This window comes from Balaenoptera ricei, chromosome 18 (genome assembly GCF_028023285.1).
Source record: "Balaenoptera ricei isolate mBalRic1 chromosome 18, mBalRic1.hap2, whole genome shotgun sequence".
NCBI lineage: Eukaryota > Metazoa > Chordata > Mammalia > Artiodactyla > Balaenopteridae > Balaenoptera > Balaenoptera ricei.
The window spans coordinates 13,046,024-13,064,652 of record NC_082656.1 but is presented as its reverse complement, the minus strand read 5'-3'; the positions used below and the strand labels follow the sequence as shown (position 1 = coordinate 13,064,652).

General features: G+C 34.5%; 1 protein-coding gene across 12 annotated transcripts in view; it reads left to right on the top strand.

Annotated features, from left to right (window-relative positions):
• The window catches only part of SUPT20H (SPT20 homolog, SAGA complex component), a 39,218-nt gene that overhangs the window by 19,824 nt on the left and 765 nt on the right, over positions 1-18,629 (top strand). For 7 of the 12 annotated variants that reach the window (XM_059903124.1, XM_059903126.1, XM_059903130.1 and 4 more), the window contains 13 exons: positions 901-972; positions 2,117-2,274; positions 3,745-3,771; positions 4,339-4,371; positions 4,939-5,056; positions 5,614-5,716; positions 5,850-6,008; positions 7,969-8,038; positions 8,594-8,748; positions 11,057-11,112; positions 13,021-13,137; positions 16,490-16,595; positions 18,027-18,130. In XM_059903124.1, coding sequence (XP_059759107.1) covers positions 901-972; positions 2,117-2,274; positions 3,745-3,771; positions 4,339-4,371; positions 4,939-5,056; positions 5,614-5,716; positions 5,850-6,008; positions 7,969-8,038; positions 8,594-8,748; positions 11,057-11,112; positions 13,021-13,137; positions 16,490-16,595; positions 18,027-18,130 — 1,278 coding nt within the window. Of the gene's footprint in view, positions 1-900; positions 973-2,116; positions 2,275-3,744; positions 3,772-4,338; positions 4,372-4,938; positions 5,057-5,613; positions 5,717-5,849; positions 6,009-7,731; positions 8,039-8,593; positions 8,749-11,056; positions 11,113-13,020; positions 13,138-16,489; positions 16,596-18,026; positions 18,131-18,629 lie in introns of all 12 variants that reach the window. The other 5 variants (XM_059903132.1, XM_059903131.1, XM_059903128.1 and 2 more) reach the window with 4 other exon arrangements.

The following is an 18,629-nucleotide window of genomic DNA, read 5'->3' as shown; positions in this document are numbered from 1 at the left end:
TTTATTACATTTATTTAATGGCAAAAGAGATTCTCATTTCCTTTTGTTTGTAAAAACCAGTTGGTCTAATTGAATATATACCAGGAGAATTTTAAACTACTTAAGCATAAGTAGTTGGTGTTATTAGCGATTCAGGAATTCTTGTGCTAAAAAGTATAGTAACCGAAAGTGGGGTCCGGCTGCTCACCACTCAAAAGCCAGTAAAGAGGCCAGGTTGGTGGAAAGGAAAGTTTGCTTTATTTTGGATGCCAGCAGCTGTGGGGGTGACCAGACGCCTGTCCAAATGCCGACTCCCCCTCCTGACAATCAGGGAGCAAGAGCTTCTGTACACGGAGGGAGGGGGGGCTACCTGCAGAAACAGTACAGTCAGCTCTGACAGTCGTCTTGAAATAGGTCATCAGTGGTCTGACCAGCATCATCTCGATTGTTGTAGGGACAGTTAATCTTCACTTCTAGGATCAGTTTGTTCCCAGTTCTTTGAGGTCAGTTCTCGGAATCGTGGCAGCTTATGTCATGGCTACAGCCTGGTCGTCATGTAGTTAACTTCTTCTGCCTGGTGGGGTTACAGTATCTACAAGACAGCTCACAGGATAGGGCTCAGAGTATTATCTGTAGCCCTTGAGGAGGAACTAAAGGTCCTTGACTTTGTTCCATGACTAAACTATTATTATTTGGTCTCCTTGACTGTTTTCCTTTGTTTCTGCATTTTCTCAATTCTCTGATTAAACTTATTCTTTGGCTAAAGGTTTTCCACAGACAAAAGCAGGGGGGCGGCGGGGGGGGGGGGGGTTGGGGAAGGGTCCTGCCCCATTTCAGTGTATTGTGTTGTTACTTAGGTTTTTCTCTTTGGTCATAGTACTGATTTCATGATATCTGATGTCTCTTGATTTGATTGCTTAGGTGGAAAAATATGCCAAAGTGGAAAAATCTATCAAATCTGATGACTCACAACCAACAGTCTGGCCAGCCCATGTAAGCAACCATTGCAGTCTCCATTTCTAATGATGCTGTTTCTAATCTGGGATCTGAATTTATTAGACATAAAGTACAGTAGCCTTGATTTTGGAATCTTCTTTTGTTTGTTTTTTTTAAGAACTTTCTGGGAGTTCAGTGAATTAAAAAAAGGAACAACGATTTAGTTTTGTTTTTCATAAAATACGGTTTCCATTTCTAAGGACAATTTTAATGCATAACTGCATTTTTACTTTTGTTTTGGTCCCCTATTGGTAGTTCTGATTTGTTTTCTGTTTCAAATTAATAATTAGTAAGTTATTCTAGGGATATCTTTACAGAGAAATGTTTTGTGTATGTTTCTCTAATTGCAGTGACTTCTTAAAGGCATATTTAATTATGTGGCATAATTAATAGGCATAATTAATTATGTGAATCTAGGAGTGAAATGAGAGTTGTTTGTTTTTTTTTTTTAATTTCTTTTTGGCTGTGTCGGGTCTTAGTTGGCAACACGCGGGGTCTTCGTTGTGGCATGCAGGATCTTTCGTTGCAGCACACGGGCTTCTCTCTAGTTGCGGCGTGCGGGTTTTCTCGCTCTAGTTGTGGTGCGTGGGTTCTGTAGTTAGAGCGCGTGGGCTCTGTAGTTTGTAGCATGCGGGCTCAGTAGTTGTGGTGCATGGGCTTAGTTGCCCCGTAACATGTAGGATCTTAGTTCCCCAACCAGGGATCAAACCCGCATTCCCTGCATTGGAAGGCGGATTCTTTACCACAGGACCACGAGGGAAGTCCCATGAGAGACATTTGGTATGTGCAGTAGCAAAAAGACTAATGACAAATAGAAACAGGTTTGCTTTTGAAAGTTTTATCCTTTTAGTATTTAATATTTGCATTCATATGTTCAGTATATGAAATTCTGACATTTCACTAGGGCTTCGTTAACTTAATATCCCATTGAAACTCTTGTTCCTAAAGTACCATGTTGAAAAAAGAATCCTGGGCTTCTTTCCCTTAGGCTTTTTTCTTTTAAATAGGTCTAAGGACTATGTTCCATGTGTCTTTTTATTGCAAGCTGCAAGTTAGTGTGTTATTTACTCCTGATTTGTGTTAATTTTGACTATGTATTTACTGGAGAAGGTTTTTACTTGGGATGCTCGGTCTTTTTCAGGATGTAAAAGATGACTATATATTTGAATGTGAAGCTGGTAATCCATATCAGAAAACAAAGCTGACCATTTTGCAGTCACTTGGTGATCCACTTTACTATGGTAAAATACAGCCATGTAAAGAAGATGAAGAGAATGACAGTCAGATGTCTCCATCCCAGTGAGTTCTGTTAAATACAGGCAGTTGACAAAATAAGCTGATGAACTATTAGTGAATAAAAGTTTCCCTGTTTTGTTAGTTAAATACTCCAGTTAGATTTGGCAGCAGACCTAAGTAAACTTAAATTGTAGTTACCATGCTGTCCAAGAGTTCTTTAAAATAATAATTTCTTTAAAAAAAAAAAAACTGTGCTGTAAATTATTCCTATATTTGCTTTGAAAGATATGCCTGTGATATCCCTCTTGGTATATTTATGTGTTGCCACTTATGACTTTAACCTCTCTGTGAGCATGAAGTGCTTCCAGGCAATAATTTGTTTAAATGGGAAGCAAGTTTACTGTAAATTAAATGTAAAAGCTGTTAAAAATGCTTGATATTTCAGCACTGCCTGTAAGGACACAGACTCAGTGCTTAACGTAGTTACTGGCTCTAGAAATACATATATAGTTGTCCCTTGGTATCCACAGGGGATTGGTTCCAGGACCCCCTTGGATACCAAAATCTGCAGATGCTCAAGTCTCTTATATCAAAATGGTGTCGTGTTTGCAACCTCTGTACATCCCTCCCATGTACTTTATCTGGGTTACTTATAATACCTAATACAGTGTAAATGCTATGTAAATAAGTAATAAATACAATTTAAATGTTACGTAAATAGTTGCCAGCTCGTGGCAAATTCAAGTTTTGCTTTTTGGGACTTCTCTGGAATGTTTTCCCCCCAAGTATTTTCAATCCATGGTGGTTGAATCTGGGGATGCAGAATCCGCAGATATAGAGGGCCAACTGAAGTTGATATTCCTAAACTTACGGGCTACATGTATTTACTACAAGGTACCAGTATTTAGTTTTGTTTCCTTGTTAGTTTTATTATTAGTTCTGCTTTTTAATCAAGTCGATGCTGTTTTGAAAAGAAGGAAAAATAAAGAGAACCTCAGCAGAAAAAAGCAGGGGCCAGCCAGCTCTATGTTAAATCCTTACAAAATACTAATTGAAACTACGGCAGAAAAATGGATTTTAAAGAGTAACCTCACCAATACCTAAGTAAAAGTCAATGGGAGGAAACAGCAGTCAGGGAATCCTCAGCTAATTTTTTCACATTAGCAGTTTTTATTTTTGTATGCTAAGTAGAAAAATCAGATATTTTGATTAGCTGTATTTTGTAGTCTTCCGTTTAAAGATACACATTGGTCATTTTAAATAGTTATTAACTTTTCTCAAACACAAGGGCATATGTTCTCTCATTAAAAAAAAAAAATTGTTCAAAAAGCCAACTGATTAGATTTGTTTGACAAGAAGAGAATTGAATTTTTTGCCTTTTACATCAGGACGTTGCTGCAGAAATGCTGCATGGTTTATTACCTTCTAGTCCTTCTCCCATATTCATAAATTACTTGATTTAATAGCTATGAAGTCAAAGTTTGAGCTGCATTAACCAAGTTTTTTCTTTTTTTTTTACATTTTATATTTCAGCTTCTCCACAGATGATCATTCAAATTGGTAATTAAAAAATAAACAAACTCACTATTTTAATATGTTAAGAAATCATATAAATGTCAGACTCTTTTAAGACTTGATAAAGACTTTTTATTTAAATTGGCGATAAACCATCTTCCTTGTCTAAAATATATTCTAAGGTCCTGCTATGTAGACATAAATAATGTCTTCCAAAATCAAAGGTTAAAGTGAGAGGAAGACCAAAGGCCTTGTACACGGTAGTTCAGTGAATATTGCTGTAGGACAGACACTTGTAAGGGTGTATAGCACTTGGTAGCTTTCAGCCCAGATTTTGTTTTGAAACATAGGTTTTCTGCCAAAGTAAATCTCCTTTCAATTAAATCAGCCAACTTATTCACAGAATTATTTTGTAATGCATGCAAAACTTGGTCATTGCTTCCTATTTTTTAATGTATTTTAAAATTTTTGTTTTCATGATATCTTGGTAGATTTTAATTCAATTTATAAAATTACTGTCACTAAAATATGGAAGTCTTCAAAAGTAATCTCAGGGCTTCTTAAAACAAGTCTATCTAACACTTTTCTCTTCTTTTTTAAAAAACAATTTAGGTTCATTATTGGATCAAAGACTGATGCTGAGAGGTAAAAATATTTGCATCTTTATTTGTGATCTGGATGGATATGATAAACTTCACTCTTGTAGGGTAGAGACTACTCCATTCGAAGTCAAAGCTTTGATTTTAATTATGCCTAGGTATTACTAGGATTTTTAAATAGAATTAGGAAAATAACAATTAAAAGGATAATGTTTAAAATGTAGCTTTATTTTAAATAAGAGAAGTTAGATATATCTACAGTAGCTAAGGAAAATGATTTCTAGGTAACAGTTTAATCAGAATATAAGTGAGAGTCAATGGGTAGTTCTTTTGGCTACTTATTGGTGAAATAATCCCTGTAATTTCTGTATTAGAGACAAGATACTGAAAGTATCTTTAGATTGTTAATTAGCAAAATGTTTTCAGCATTAGCTTGTCATTGAAAATATTAGAAGAATGTGCTTTTATCAAAGATAAATTGTCTAATTTTAATTTTTGTGTTATTTTTGATAGAACTTGTTTCATTAACAGTTACTATTCATTTCCTATGTAGTAAATTTATGTTTAAAATAGAGTTAGCTAATCATTACCTGTTTTCCCCCTAATATTTCAGAGTAGTCAGTCAGTACCAGGAACTGGTCCAGAACGAAGCCAAATGTCCAGTGAAGATGTCGCATAGCTCCAGTGGCTCAGCGAGCTTGAGTCAGCCTTCGCCAGGGAAGGAAACAGAAGTGTGTTTGCTTAGCTTTTTTTGTACTGTTACTTTTTTCTGCCTAATTGTTCTCAAGGAATCAGAGAAATGTTAAGGGCTGTTTTATGAGGGATAGGGGTATTGTTTAGTTTTGGTTTTACTTTTAATTTTCTTTTTATTACTTAACTTTTTATGATTGAAACTTTCAAATGTACACAGAGGTAGAGCAAAAAGTGTAATGAACATCTGTGTATACTGATCACCCACCTGGCGTCAACAGTTACTGTTTTTCTGGAGACGATTTAAGGGTGAAGCTTTGCTGTCATCTTACTCTGCTCTTCTGCCTCAAACTTTCTCCCCACCTTATTACTCAGAAATCTTTCCTTCATCCTGTGTACACTGTAAGTTATCTCATGGATCTCCTTATGTGAAATTACATTTTTTTGAAACACCTGTAATACCCAATCTATAACCATTGAAAGTACATTGCAGTTTTTTAAACCGTGTTTTCATCCAGGAGTTATAATAGTGTTACTAATTTGTGAATTTCTGATTTGACCTTAATTTTAATGAGTATGCTTAATGTCACTGTCTTAGCAGCCTGAGACCCTGTCAGTTCAGTCTTCAGTACTGGGGAAGGGAGTAAAACATCGACCTCCACCCATCAAACTTCCCTCAAGCTCAGGAAATAGTTCCTCAGGTATCACATTCCTTAGTTTTTTGTAATCTAGAGTAAGAAACAACAGATGATCATAATCCAGTTACTCATATTTTGATTTACTCAGAATTTTAAATTGTAAATCTAGGAAACAACTTCTGTATTTTTCTTCTAGGTAACTATTTTACACCACAACAGGTCAGCAGCTTTCTTAAATCTCCAACTCCTCCTCCTGCTTCTAAGCCACCAAGTCTTTCTCGGAAGTCATCCATGGATCTCAGTCAAGTTAGCATGCTTTCTCCAGCTGCCCTGTCACCTGCCAGTTCATCACAAAGTGAGTCATAACCTAAATTCTTCATTAACTCTTCATAAGCTTTTGCATTAGTGTTTCTTAAGATGGCTCTTTTTGACCAGTGAAATAGTGAAATCTGAATGTACTGTCTACCCAAAATGTATAAGTTTTGAGAAGCTTCATGCCAATCTCTTGTTGACCGTATGTATTACATGTTTTGTAATTGTATTTGTTTTTCTGTATTTATGTATGCACCTCGTGTATACCTTTCTTATAGACTTGCAACCTACACATCTCCTGAAAAAAATAATCTGGTAGTTAAATGTGGCAATAAGATTGCAAATTATTTTTTATTCCAGTGTACCCTTGGGCATTTTACATTTTATGTAAACTATGCAGCTGATACGGAAAAAAAGTCATAAGAGTTGTTGCTGCAGTCTTACCTTTGTAAATGTAAGAAGCCAACTAGTTCCAAGGTGGTGATACAGTAAACTGAAAGCCGATTTTTCAATAACACTCTTACACTCTTATAAATTGTTGTCAGTTACTAAAATGTGGGATGATCATAAAGCATCTGAAGATATTAAAATGTAATTTTTACTACTGAATACTTTTTTTTTTTTTAACATCAAGAAGAGTTATTCGAGAATTCTAGCGTTAGTTTTGGAGAATTTCTTCAGATTAGTAAATATCTGAGATATTTAGGTACCAACTTGCAAAAAAGCATTCCAGTTTTTTAGATTTTTTTAATAAATAACTAATGTGTGCTGAAAGTTTTAGTACACTGCACAGTGACAGGGTGGTCTTTGCATTAGATGTAAACATCTTCATCTTGATAGCTCAAAAGGTGTAATTTTTCTGCCTTCTTGTTTTGCACAAAGAAAAATTTATAAATTTCCTGAAAGTCTTATTCACACTTCTTATGTTGTGGGTATGGATTATGTTAATCTACTGCACACAGTTGTTACTTTAAGTAAGGGTTGAGTGACAGCTTCTGGACATTCACATTTCTTTCCTTTCTTTCTGCAGGACATGAAAGCTAAAAAAGAAAACACCTCAAGAGCTTTTGGTTTTATTTTTTTGGTTTTTGTTTTTTGTTTTTGTTTTTTTTTAAAAAAGTTGATAAACTGTGCATACTTCATTCACAACAGATTTTCTATACATTCTACATTTAAACAGAAGTACACAGTTACTGTTAAAGATGCAGTATTATCTCTCAAATATTTACTTTATTACTGTGTTTTGTAAAATTTGTTTGTTAGGATAAACTTGATGTGTTAGGATTTAAATATGTATATCTAGGTGCCAAATATGATTGTTAATCATATGTAATTTATTAAATATGTTCAGAGTTTATCTCAGACTGTTAACAGAAAATAAGCAATATTTCTAAGTGAAGTCCTAAATTAGTGAAATCGTAAATAACAAAAATTAATTTGAAGTCCTTTTAAACTTTATAAGCCAAAGGTAGCATGTAGGAAACTAACTTTTAAATGGGTGTTGTGGTAGAATACAAATGTATATTTTTACTGTTACTGTAATAGCATCTCTGATGGGATTTGTAGGTGATATACTGCATCCTTAATTGTAATTGAGTGTAGCAACACTCATGTATCATGTGTAGAAATTAACACTTGCAGTTAACTGCTTTAAAAAAAAAAACTGGAACAAATTGTCAGTGCTAAATAAGATTCCATTAACCTTATTTTAAAAAGGACTGGCCATTTATAACAAACTAGCAATTTTTATTTTTCTCAATGAGCAGGATCTGGAACTCCTAAGCCATCTACTCCTACACCAACCCCTTCATCGACCCCACACCCTCCTGATGCTCAGAGCTCAACTCCTATTACCCCTTCAGCTACCCCTACTCCCCAAGATTCAGGCTTCACCCCTCAGCCCACTTTGTTAACTCAGTTTGCTCAGCAGCAAAGGTCTCTGAGCCAGGCAATGCCTGTAACAACCATTCCTCTTTCCACCATGGTAACATCTATAACTACAGGAACCACGGCCACCCAAGTCATGGCAAACTCTGCTGGACTTAACTTCATCAATGTAGTGGGCTCTGTTTGGTAAGTTTGCATTGATGCCCTGATTTTTTTTTTAAGATACTGTAAGCAATCTAAAGAAATTCTTATTTGTGAAATTAAGAACAAATAGCATATTACTGAAATTGAAAGAAAATAGTTTGTATTTGGATAGAAGCTATCTCAACAAGTATGTTTTAATTTTAGGTGATCAATCTATTACATGCACTAAGATGATGCTACTACACATTGACAGCGGCTTAGATTTTCCTGTTTATCCTCTGTTTTACCATCTTTTAAACCATTGATTAGGACATTACTCTTCCAAATTATATTTTAAATATACAGTACTTGATAAATATACAGTAAATATACAGTACTTGATAAATATACAGTACTTACTTGATAAATATACAGTACTTAATTTTAGCCAACCTTGCTGTCACTTTCTAGCAAAAAAATGAAACTAAGCCTCCAAACTGACATTTAAGACAGAAATATCTGTGTTTGTTTAGTGGTTTGTTTTTTAATCCAAGGAATTATGTGGCTGATTTTCCCTTTTATAGTGCTAGTTTAATGCTTTGTCTTATTCCCCTGCAGTGGAGCTCAAGCTTTGATGAGTGGTTCAAACCCTATGCTGGGCTGTAACACTGGTGCCATAACTCCTGCAGGAATAAACTTGAGTGGCCTTCTACCCTCAGGAGGTCTGCTACCAAATGCATTGCCCAGTGCAATGCAGGCAGCTTCTCAAGCAGGTCAGAATATTAGAAATAATAACCTCTAATAAAATTAAAGTCCATGCTTATGTAAAAATGCCACTTTAATGATATTATTTAAACATTTAACATCCTTATTTTATGAAGTATTATGTCGGAAATATTTCCTTTCAAAAGCTTTAAGAGTTCTGGTATTTGAATTAAAAACCCATCTAGCTATGAACTTCTCTGTGAGGAAACTTGGTAAGCCTGTAAGTCTCTGCAAATTTTATCTTTACCTTCCAAAGATTATTATAAAAGTAACTTTTATAATTGTCAGTGTAGTCCTGTCCCAGGTAAAAGAAATGTATTTTGAAAACGTATGTGAGCAAGAAAAGCAACACAGCATGGCATTTAAAAGCCTCAGTTCTGGAGCCAGAATGCCTGATTTGAATCCTGCTTGTGCAGCTTACTCTAACTGTGTAATCATGACAAAGTTACCTTTGTGCCTCACTTTCTTCATAAATGTGGATAATAATAATACTTTATCTCATAGTTGTGAGGATTGAATGAACAAATACAGATGAGGTGCTTAAACTATGCCTGAGATGTGATAAACATTCAAAAATATTTGCTGTTATCATCATTAGTAGTAGTTTTCTTGCAGTAGTAGTAATAATTATAATTACGTATACTGGAAAAGAGTTTTAACAACTTGTGCTTTTTTTTTTAATTTACTAATTATTTGGTTGCATCAGGTCTTAGTTGCAGCAGGCGGGCCCCTTAGTTCTGGCATGCGAACTCTTAGTTGCAGCGTGCGTGTGGGATCTAGTTCCCCGACCAGGGATTGAACCCGGGCGCGGAGTCTTAACCACTGCGCCACCAGGGAAGTCCTGACTTGTGCCATTTTTTAATGCTCTTTAAGAGAATGTATTATATCTCAGAACAGTTCGATTTCTTACTACTGAGAAAAAAATTAACAGGAAAAGTAAACTCACCATAGTAAGAAAAACTTGTCCGAAACTTTCTATGAGTTAAGAGAAAGAGAACCCAAAGAATATAATTTAAACATGTTAATATATTGCTGTGATTTTCTAATTCTACCTCATATTCTTATTTTAATATGTATAAATATGCTGTAGTGACAGAAGCCCTGGAAATGGAATCAGTGTTGAATTTAGGATTTTATATTTACATATAATTCTACCAGTTACTTGTGGCTCCAAATGCTAACTGTGGGGTCTGAAAGCAGTCACTTAATTTTTCCCCCTTAGCCTCAGTTTCATCTGTTCTAAAATGGGAGTAAAAATTTCTAAATTCATTTGGTACTTATGAGAAATAAATGAAGTGATATGAAAGTGGCTTTAGAAAGCTATAAAGCATTATACATATGTCACCCACCTTTAAAGGGAGTTATGTCTTTTTTTTTTTTTTTTTTTTAATGAGAATCCTGGAGGGAATATCAGTATTGTCACATTTTTATCTGATTATGCATTTTCCATTTCTTATACAAGACTTTCATACTGTCATCTGTGCATTATTTGCCCTGTATCTTTTTTAATACAATTATCTGCTTAGAGGACTAGAAACATTTTTAACTAGTGTTCGAATTGGTATATTTAGTGAGGAAAATATATACAATACATACTTTGAGACTGGGATCAGCAAACTATAACCCACATCTAAGCTAAGAATAGTTTTACATTTTTTAAAGTTTGTTTTTTTAAAAAAAGACAAGGGAAAGAGTATATGAGAGTCTCTGTGTGGCCCACAAAGCCTACTGGAAGAGTTTGCCAACCCCTGCTTTATGATGTGCTCCATGTTGTGTCACAGATTTTGGGGAATAAGTTCAGAATTAACAGCGCATCGTTTCCTGACTTTCAGCTTGATCCTTACACACAAAATTCAGCAACATTCTTTAGCATTATTAATATTAGCATTTGTACTTTAAAAAACGGCACAGAGCACACTGTGTGTGTTCTCAGAGATAGGGTTATTATCATATGCTGTTTAGCACTGAGGAATATAAATAGATGCCAGTCCCTGAAATGTATTTGCACAACAGTGATAGTTTTATTATATTTATGGTGTTTGCATAGTGCTAGATTACTTTTCCAGCCAACAGTCAAAATAGTTATAAAGAAGTCTCAGTTTCTGAAATACAGATTATAGTGTACATCTGGTGCTCACATCTTTGGTATTGATGAAAATAGGGGGTTTTTTGCTTATAAGAAATTTTTAAAGTATAGAAAATAAGCACATCTGTGCAGGAAGTAAAGTATTATATTTTTATATCCTAAAGTATAAAATACTTACAAGTATAATAAAGTTTTAATTCCCTGTTTTAACCATGAGTTTTATTTAATAGGTGTTCCATTTGGTTTAAAAAATACTTCAAGTCTCAGGCCCTTAAATCTACTCCAGGTAAACCTGAAACACTGCTTTTTATTAAAGTTTTTATAGTTTTTGTTTGTTTGTTTTTAACCATGTAAGTTTGTACATATCAGCATTTGAAGTCTTGAGGTTGTCCAGAATCTTCTAAGGGTGTGGTTACCTTTGCATGTTCAAGTAGATAAGGGGAAAGAATTGGTATCCTATGTACTGCACTTTCATCGGCTCTGGCACCACTGCCGAATCAAGAACTAGTTCCAGAGGGGAGAGTTGACAACTGCCAAGGAAAATAACTTGCCTACAATAGTAGCAGCAGGTATACTTAGAAATAATTTCTCTCTTAACAGACTTTTATGTATGCATGTAGGTATTGCTGTTTGCTTATAGTAGATTTTCTGTGTGAATAGAAAGTTTTAAAATTAGGTATGTGTGTTCTTTTCCTGAGGAGAATATGACTTCGTGGCACAGTGCCAGGCACCTAGTAGTCAGTCAATAAATGTTTGTTAGATTACAGTTTGTGTCTAGTAGTGAGACTTTTCTTAACACATTTTGTCAATGTTAACATATAAAGAGATTGTAGGTAAAGAATTTAGTACATGTTGTGAACTTACAATATTCTGAGTGTTATGCTAAGTCCTTTAAGGATGGAGTTCAGTATTAAGCTAGTAGGTTGGAAAATGGATGGGATTATCTACAGAGAATTTTTAGAAAAGGTAGACATAAATATAAAGATTTGGAGACAAAGAATGGCAGAGTTATGAATTATTGGGAAATAACAATAACAAACAGATCAACCCAACCTGATACTCAGAAGTAATAAATCAGGAAATACATTTAGAACTAAATCTTAAAACTTATTTCCTGTACACAATATGCAAACAGTGTCAGTATTTACAGACTAATTGAAGAATAATCTAACTGTGATATGGACATATTGGTTTATTTAGCCAACTTTTCTGCACTTTGCTGTCGGAATTTCTACAAGGATCAGTCTCAGTGTTAAGAGGAGTGGGATTCCTTAATAGCACTGATAATAAGGATTAAGGGCAAAGCCACCTTATAAATTATATTTTGCAACATTTATTACTATCTAACTAATTGAGGAAGAAACACTTGACCTGTGCTTTGTCCAGGTTTACCTAACAGTGAGCTGTGCTGAGTGTAGAGCTTCTGACCTGAGACACCTTTTTTGACTATATAGACCTAAGAGTTCTGTATTTGATATTTGCTTGGACTTTCCCACAAAACTTCAAAGTGCTTTTAACTTAAACTCCTGTAGAATAACATGGAAAAACCATTTGTTTCCTGATGCATTTGGAATGCATAGTTTTAGTTTTTAGTGTGGAGTTTCTGGATGCTTCTTTTTTTTAAGTTTGTTTGTTTTTTTTTTTTTAATTAATTTAGATTCAGAATGACAGAGCAAGTAATGTCTCCAAACTAAATAAGGACATCTAATGCATTTCCTTTTCAGCTTTGGAATTCCTAGCTATGTTATATAAAAATCCATGCATTTCTGGTTTAGGGCAAAGCTAGACCAAATTTAGGAGACGAGTTTTCTTAATATATATCTCTGATTATCACTAGCTTCTTGTTTATACTTCCAAATGCATTTAATGCTGTTTTGTGTTGATGTATAAAAGGACTTAAATAAAAGCAGTATGTATATTTGGATAGCTAACTATTAACTTGAAGCAGAAAGACTTACATTGGAGATTACTAACATATTTGAGAGCCAAAGTAACAGCACTTAAAAATTGTGTTTAAAGCGATTTGTTCCTTTTTTTTAAGGGCAGGAATCTTGTTTTGTTTCCATTTTTGTTCACCTGTTTCCTCAGTCCCTGGAAGAATGCCTGACACATAGTGAATGCTCCAGAAATGTTTGTAGAATAAAGAAATTTAATCTGAAATCGGCTAATTAATTCTTGCTTAAATACTTAATAGCTTCCAGGTGGCTCGCTCATTTTTAACACACTGCAGCAGCAGCAGCAGCTTTCTCAGTTTACACCACAGCAACCTCAGCAACCCACAACTTCTAGTCCTCAACAGCCAGGGGAGCAGGTACGTCCTTTCTTCCATATGCTTTGTATCATAGAATTATAACCTTTTTTGGTATATGCCAAGCATATTTCAAGTGTTTTTATTTAGATTGTTTGAACCAACTTTTCATATGCGGTTTTTCTTTATTAACAATAGCAGCTATCAGTTATTGGGTGCCTATTTCTAATTCTCACAACAGCCATACTTGAATAGGTGATGTCACTTCCATCTTGAATAGTCTGAAATAGATTCAGGTGACTAACTTGCTCACAACCATACATCGAGTGGCTGAGCAGGGATTCAAGTCCAGGTCTTTCTTTCTCTATAGGCCATGTATTTTCGACCCCTTCATCATCCTGCTTTTGACAGTATTTTGTCTCTTATTAGAAAAGAGATGTTCTTTTTATCTTGAAGCATAGAACAGAGCGAAGATAGACAAAAACAAATACTTTGTATATTGCCAAACAAAATGAAATTGAACAAGAACTACAGTAAATTAAAGTAGTAGAAGGACCTTCAGGTTTTTCTGAACCTTTGCTGCACTTCGGAATCATCTGGGAAACTAAAAATTACTGATTGCTGAGTCCCACCCTCATCGTTTCTCTTAGTTCACAATTAAATATATATAATGTTCACTATCAGTCCTTCCACCAAAGATTCCCCAGTCAAATCTTTATTGGATAATGCTCATCCTCTATTAGATTTCTCAGGAAGGGCACATTTAAAACTATTTTTCTTTATTAACACATGAAGGATTACTTGGCTGGATATAAAATTCTTGATTTGCACTTTCTTTACAAAATTGTAAAATACTGTACCATAAAATTTACCATCTTAAGCATTTCTAAATATGCAGTTTAGTAGCATTAAGTATATTCATATTGTTGTGCAGCCAATCTCCAGAACTTTTTCATCTTGCAAAAGTGAAACTCTATACCCATTAAACAACTCCTTATTTCCCCCTCCTTCTAGCCAACTTTCTGTTTCTGTGAGTTTGACTACTCCAGGCACCTCATATAAGTGAAATTATACAGTATTTGTCTATTTGTGACTGACCTGTTTAATTTAGCATAATACCCGAAAGGTTCATCCATGTTGTAGCATGTGTCAGAAATTCCTTTTTAAGGCTGAATAGTATTTCACTGTATTTATATATCACATTTTGTTTATCCATTTATCCATCGATGGACATTTGGATTGCTTCCATCTTTTGATGGAAGTCTGAGGGTTTTTTTTTTGTTTTTTTTTTTTTAATGAATTGTGCTTTAGGTATTATGTCTGAGAACTCCTCACCTAGCCCTAGGCCCAAAAGTTTTTTTTTTATAGTTTCCATTTAAATCTATGATCCATTTTCAGTTGATTTTTATAAAAGGTGTGAGACTTTGGTCCAGGTTCATTTTATGGGGTGATATGGATGTCCATTTGCTCCAGCACCATTTGTTAGAAAAGCCATCCCCCTCAACTGAATTACTTTTGCACCTTTGTCAAAGGTCAGTTGGCTGTGTTTGTGTGGCTCTATTTCTGTATTCTCTACTCTGTTTCACCCATCTATGTATTAATATCTGTCACTCTGTTAGTACCATACTGTTGTGATCACTGTAGACTATGTATATATATACACACACACATACATATATATATACATACATACACATATATATATATATATACACACACATACACATACATATAGTAAGTCTTAAAATCAGACACAGTGATTCCTCCCATGTTATCCTTCTTTTTCAAAATTCTTTAGCTGTTCTAGATCCTTTGCCTTTCCTTATGAATTTTAAAATCATCTATATCTACAGAAGACTTTGCTGGGATTTTTAAAGGAATTGAGTTAAACCTAAAGGTCATTTTGGGAAAGGCTTACCATGTTTACTATGTGAGTTTTCTAGTCCATGAACACAGTATGTCTCTATCTAGGCTAAAATCAGCTAGTTTTCAGCATACAAAACCTATATGTTTCATAGATTTACACCTAAGTTTCTTTCCTTCTTTCTTTCTCTTTCTTTCCCTTCCTTCCTTCATTTCTTTCTCCCTCCCTCCCTCCCTTCCTTTTTTTTCCCGTTCTTGGGAAATTGTTAATGGTATTGTTTTTAATTTTGTTTTCTACATGTTCATTGCTAGTATACAGAATTGGTTTTTGTATGTTGATCTTGTGTTCTGCAATCTTACTGACCTCACTTATTCTAGAAGTTTTTTTGTAGATTCATTAGGGTGTTTTTTCCTAGTCAGTGCCATTTGCAAATAAGGGCAGGTATTTTTTCTTTTTACTCTATATGTGTTTTTGTTTCCTTTTCTTGAATGTGCTCACTAGAAGTTCTAGTACTATGTTGCAAACAGTGTTTTAAGCTTTAAAAACATGTTCTGATGAAGCTTTATAGAAGCAATATTGAAAAAACAAACACCCCTATCAAAAAATGGGCAGGCCTAAATAGATGAAAAGGGAGTCCTCTTGCACTGCTGGTGGAAATGTAAATTGGTGCAGCCACTATGGAGAACAGTATGGAGGTTCCTTTAAAAACTAAAACCCAAGCTGCCACACGATCCAGCACTCCCATTCCTGGGTATATATCCAGAAAAGATGAAAACTAATTTGAAAAAGATACATGCCACCCCCATGTTCATAGCAGCACTGTTTATAATAGCCAAGACAGAAACAACCCAACTGCCATCAACAGATGATTGGCTTAAGAAGATGTGGTATATATATACAGTGGAATATTAGCCATAGAAAGAATGAAATATTGCCATTTACAGCAATGTGGATGGACCTAGAGAATATCAAACTAAGCGAACTAAGTCAGACAGAGCAAGACTAATGTTATATGATATCACTTATACGTTGAATCTAAAAAATAATACAAGTGAATCTATATACCAAACAGAAACAGACCCACAAAGACATAGAAAACAAACGTATGGTTACCATGTTGCAGGGGCGCTTAAATTAGGAGTATGGGATTAACAGATACAGACTATTATAGAGAAAACCGATAAGCAACAAGGATTTAACATATAGCACAGGGAACTACCTTCAATATCTTGTAATAACCTATAAGGGAAAATAATTGAAAAATATGTGTGTGTATATATATACAACTGAATTACTTTGCTCTGTACCTGAAACTAACACGATATTGCAAATCAACTATACTTCAATAAAAAAAAAAGTTCCGATGAAGCTTTATAGAAGCCTTAGTAATTATTTTTAATACAGAATCAGTTCTGAAAATTAGGTTTTATTTTCTTGCTTTCAAAATACCATAAGCTTATTCTTGCTAATTCTAAATACCTTTGACGTCTTTTCCACCAATCCAAAATTGTTTTTATTTTTGTACAAGTCACGTATTATTTTTTTATTCAGGGTTCTGAACAAAGTTGCACCAGTCAGGAACAGGCCTTATCTGCTCAGCACACTGCAGTTATTAACCTTGCTGGAGTAGGAAGTTACATGCAGTCACAGGCAGCTGGTTGGTATCTTCATAACTAAATATGTTGAATTTATTTAAAGTATCTAATCTATTTGGGATCTCACCATTTTAACTATTTCTTTTCCTTGTGCAGTTACAAGGAAAAAGTTTAGTTGTATTTAATGTGTGAACTATTAAATTGATTGACGGCACTCAGATTTTTTTCATTATTTTGATAATTGATTAAAGTGCTTTGACCTACATATATTAACAGGAGTTAATGTTTTCCTCATGTTAAATTTTGTTGGGAAAATTTTACAGTTACCCAGCTTACTAGGAAGCTTCTAAAGCTGTTAGCTCTTTATTTTTCCTGGGTTATTGAGACTGCATTTTTCTAGATTGCACAATCTTTTGTCTCATTCCAGTGGCTTGTAGTTGTATGAATTAGGACTTAATAGTCAAGTAGCTTAGCTTCTGTAAGACACTTGTAAAAAAATGCGATTGTACTAAATGATTGCTCACCACTTCTAGTAATAAATGGTGCACCAAAGATACACCTTTAATGAAGATTATTTCATCAATTGAAGATAGCAATTATAACTACATTTAATTAAAATCAAGAAGCCACATGTATAAGAAAACTGAGATACTGTTTGAGGATTAATGAGTGAACATGTTAACATTTTGAATTATCACTGGGCTTACTATGATGCCTTTAGAATCCGGTATAATTCCCAGTGTCCGAATTTGGAATAATTTATGTAAAGTTCTAATTTAGAGGCAGTGAATTTCCACATGGAAATTTATTAGTATAAACTTTTACCCCACAAGCTATTTTTTCCTAAAATAGCTGTAGTATAATTTAGTGGAAAGAACTGTAGGCTGAAAAATGAGAATGTTCCTAGCTCCAGACGTGCCACTAATTACCTTTAAGTGAGTCACTCAAACGATCCAGGTCTGAAATGTCCTCAACTGAGCAGTGAGAGAGTTGAACTTATCCCTCATCTCACTCAGCTCTAAAAGGGTTCACCACCTTTGTTGCTAATAGTGTAGTCTGACATTCATTGTAACATCTTTTAGCACTTGTCTACCAGTTTTGTCCTTATGGTAATTTGGATTTCTCCCACTCCATTTCCTACTTGATTGGTTATATTTTAAAACAGCATACTGTATTCAACATTTTGCTAGAAAGCCTTCTCAACAAAATAGCACTAGTATCAAGTTTCATTGAGATGTAAGAAAAGAGAGGGATACAGTGCTTTGGCCGACATGCTCTCCCTTCTCTTCCATGTCCAGGAAGTTCTATCATCAATGGTACCCTCAACTAACAGGAGTCTGTACTAAATTTATTCTGAAATGTCTGTGATTTGATAACTTAAGATTAATCATACTGATACTTTTCTATTATTTCATTTTCTGTGTTGTCCTTTTCTAACCCTGGTAGCTTTCAAACTTTTTGACTGGCCTGCTTTCCCCTTCTCCTCTCTGTAGTGTTGTCTCAGCTTGGCTCTGCCGAGAACAGACCTGAGCAAAGCCTTCCTCAGCAGAGATTCCAGCTCTCCTCTGCCTTTCAACAGCAGCAGCAACAGATCCAAGTAATCCAGCAACTTCACTCTGGTTACATTTTTAAAGATACTCTGCTCCAAAAGTACTTCAAAATACCTTACTTTAGTTTTATGTTACTGTCTTTTAAGACTATACAGTAATTGGTAAATAATTTAGCAAATTTTATTTAAAAGTCTGACAACTTTAGCCAGTGAACTTGGAGCACTGAATATTTTGTACATTTAAGTCATACTCTTTTCCTAATTTAAAATCTTTCCTGAAGTGCTGGTGGCACATTAACATACATTTTTATAAGTTTCAGTACATTTTGAAATAGTTAGTTGTAAGTGCCAATGGTTAACTTTTTAATACTGTACTGCAGACAAAGGCAAGTATACCAGTGTTCCTATTTGTAAATGTCATACCTGTTTTAGAAGAATGTTGTTCCATTATTCTAGAAGTCAGCATATTATAGTTGACTTTCTTTAATTTGCAGGGTGGTTTTATATTGCTATAAACTATCATACAACAAAATGGTAACTGAAGTTG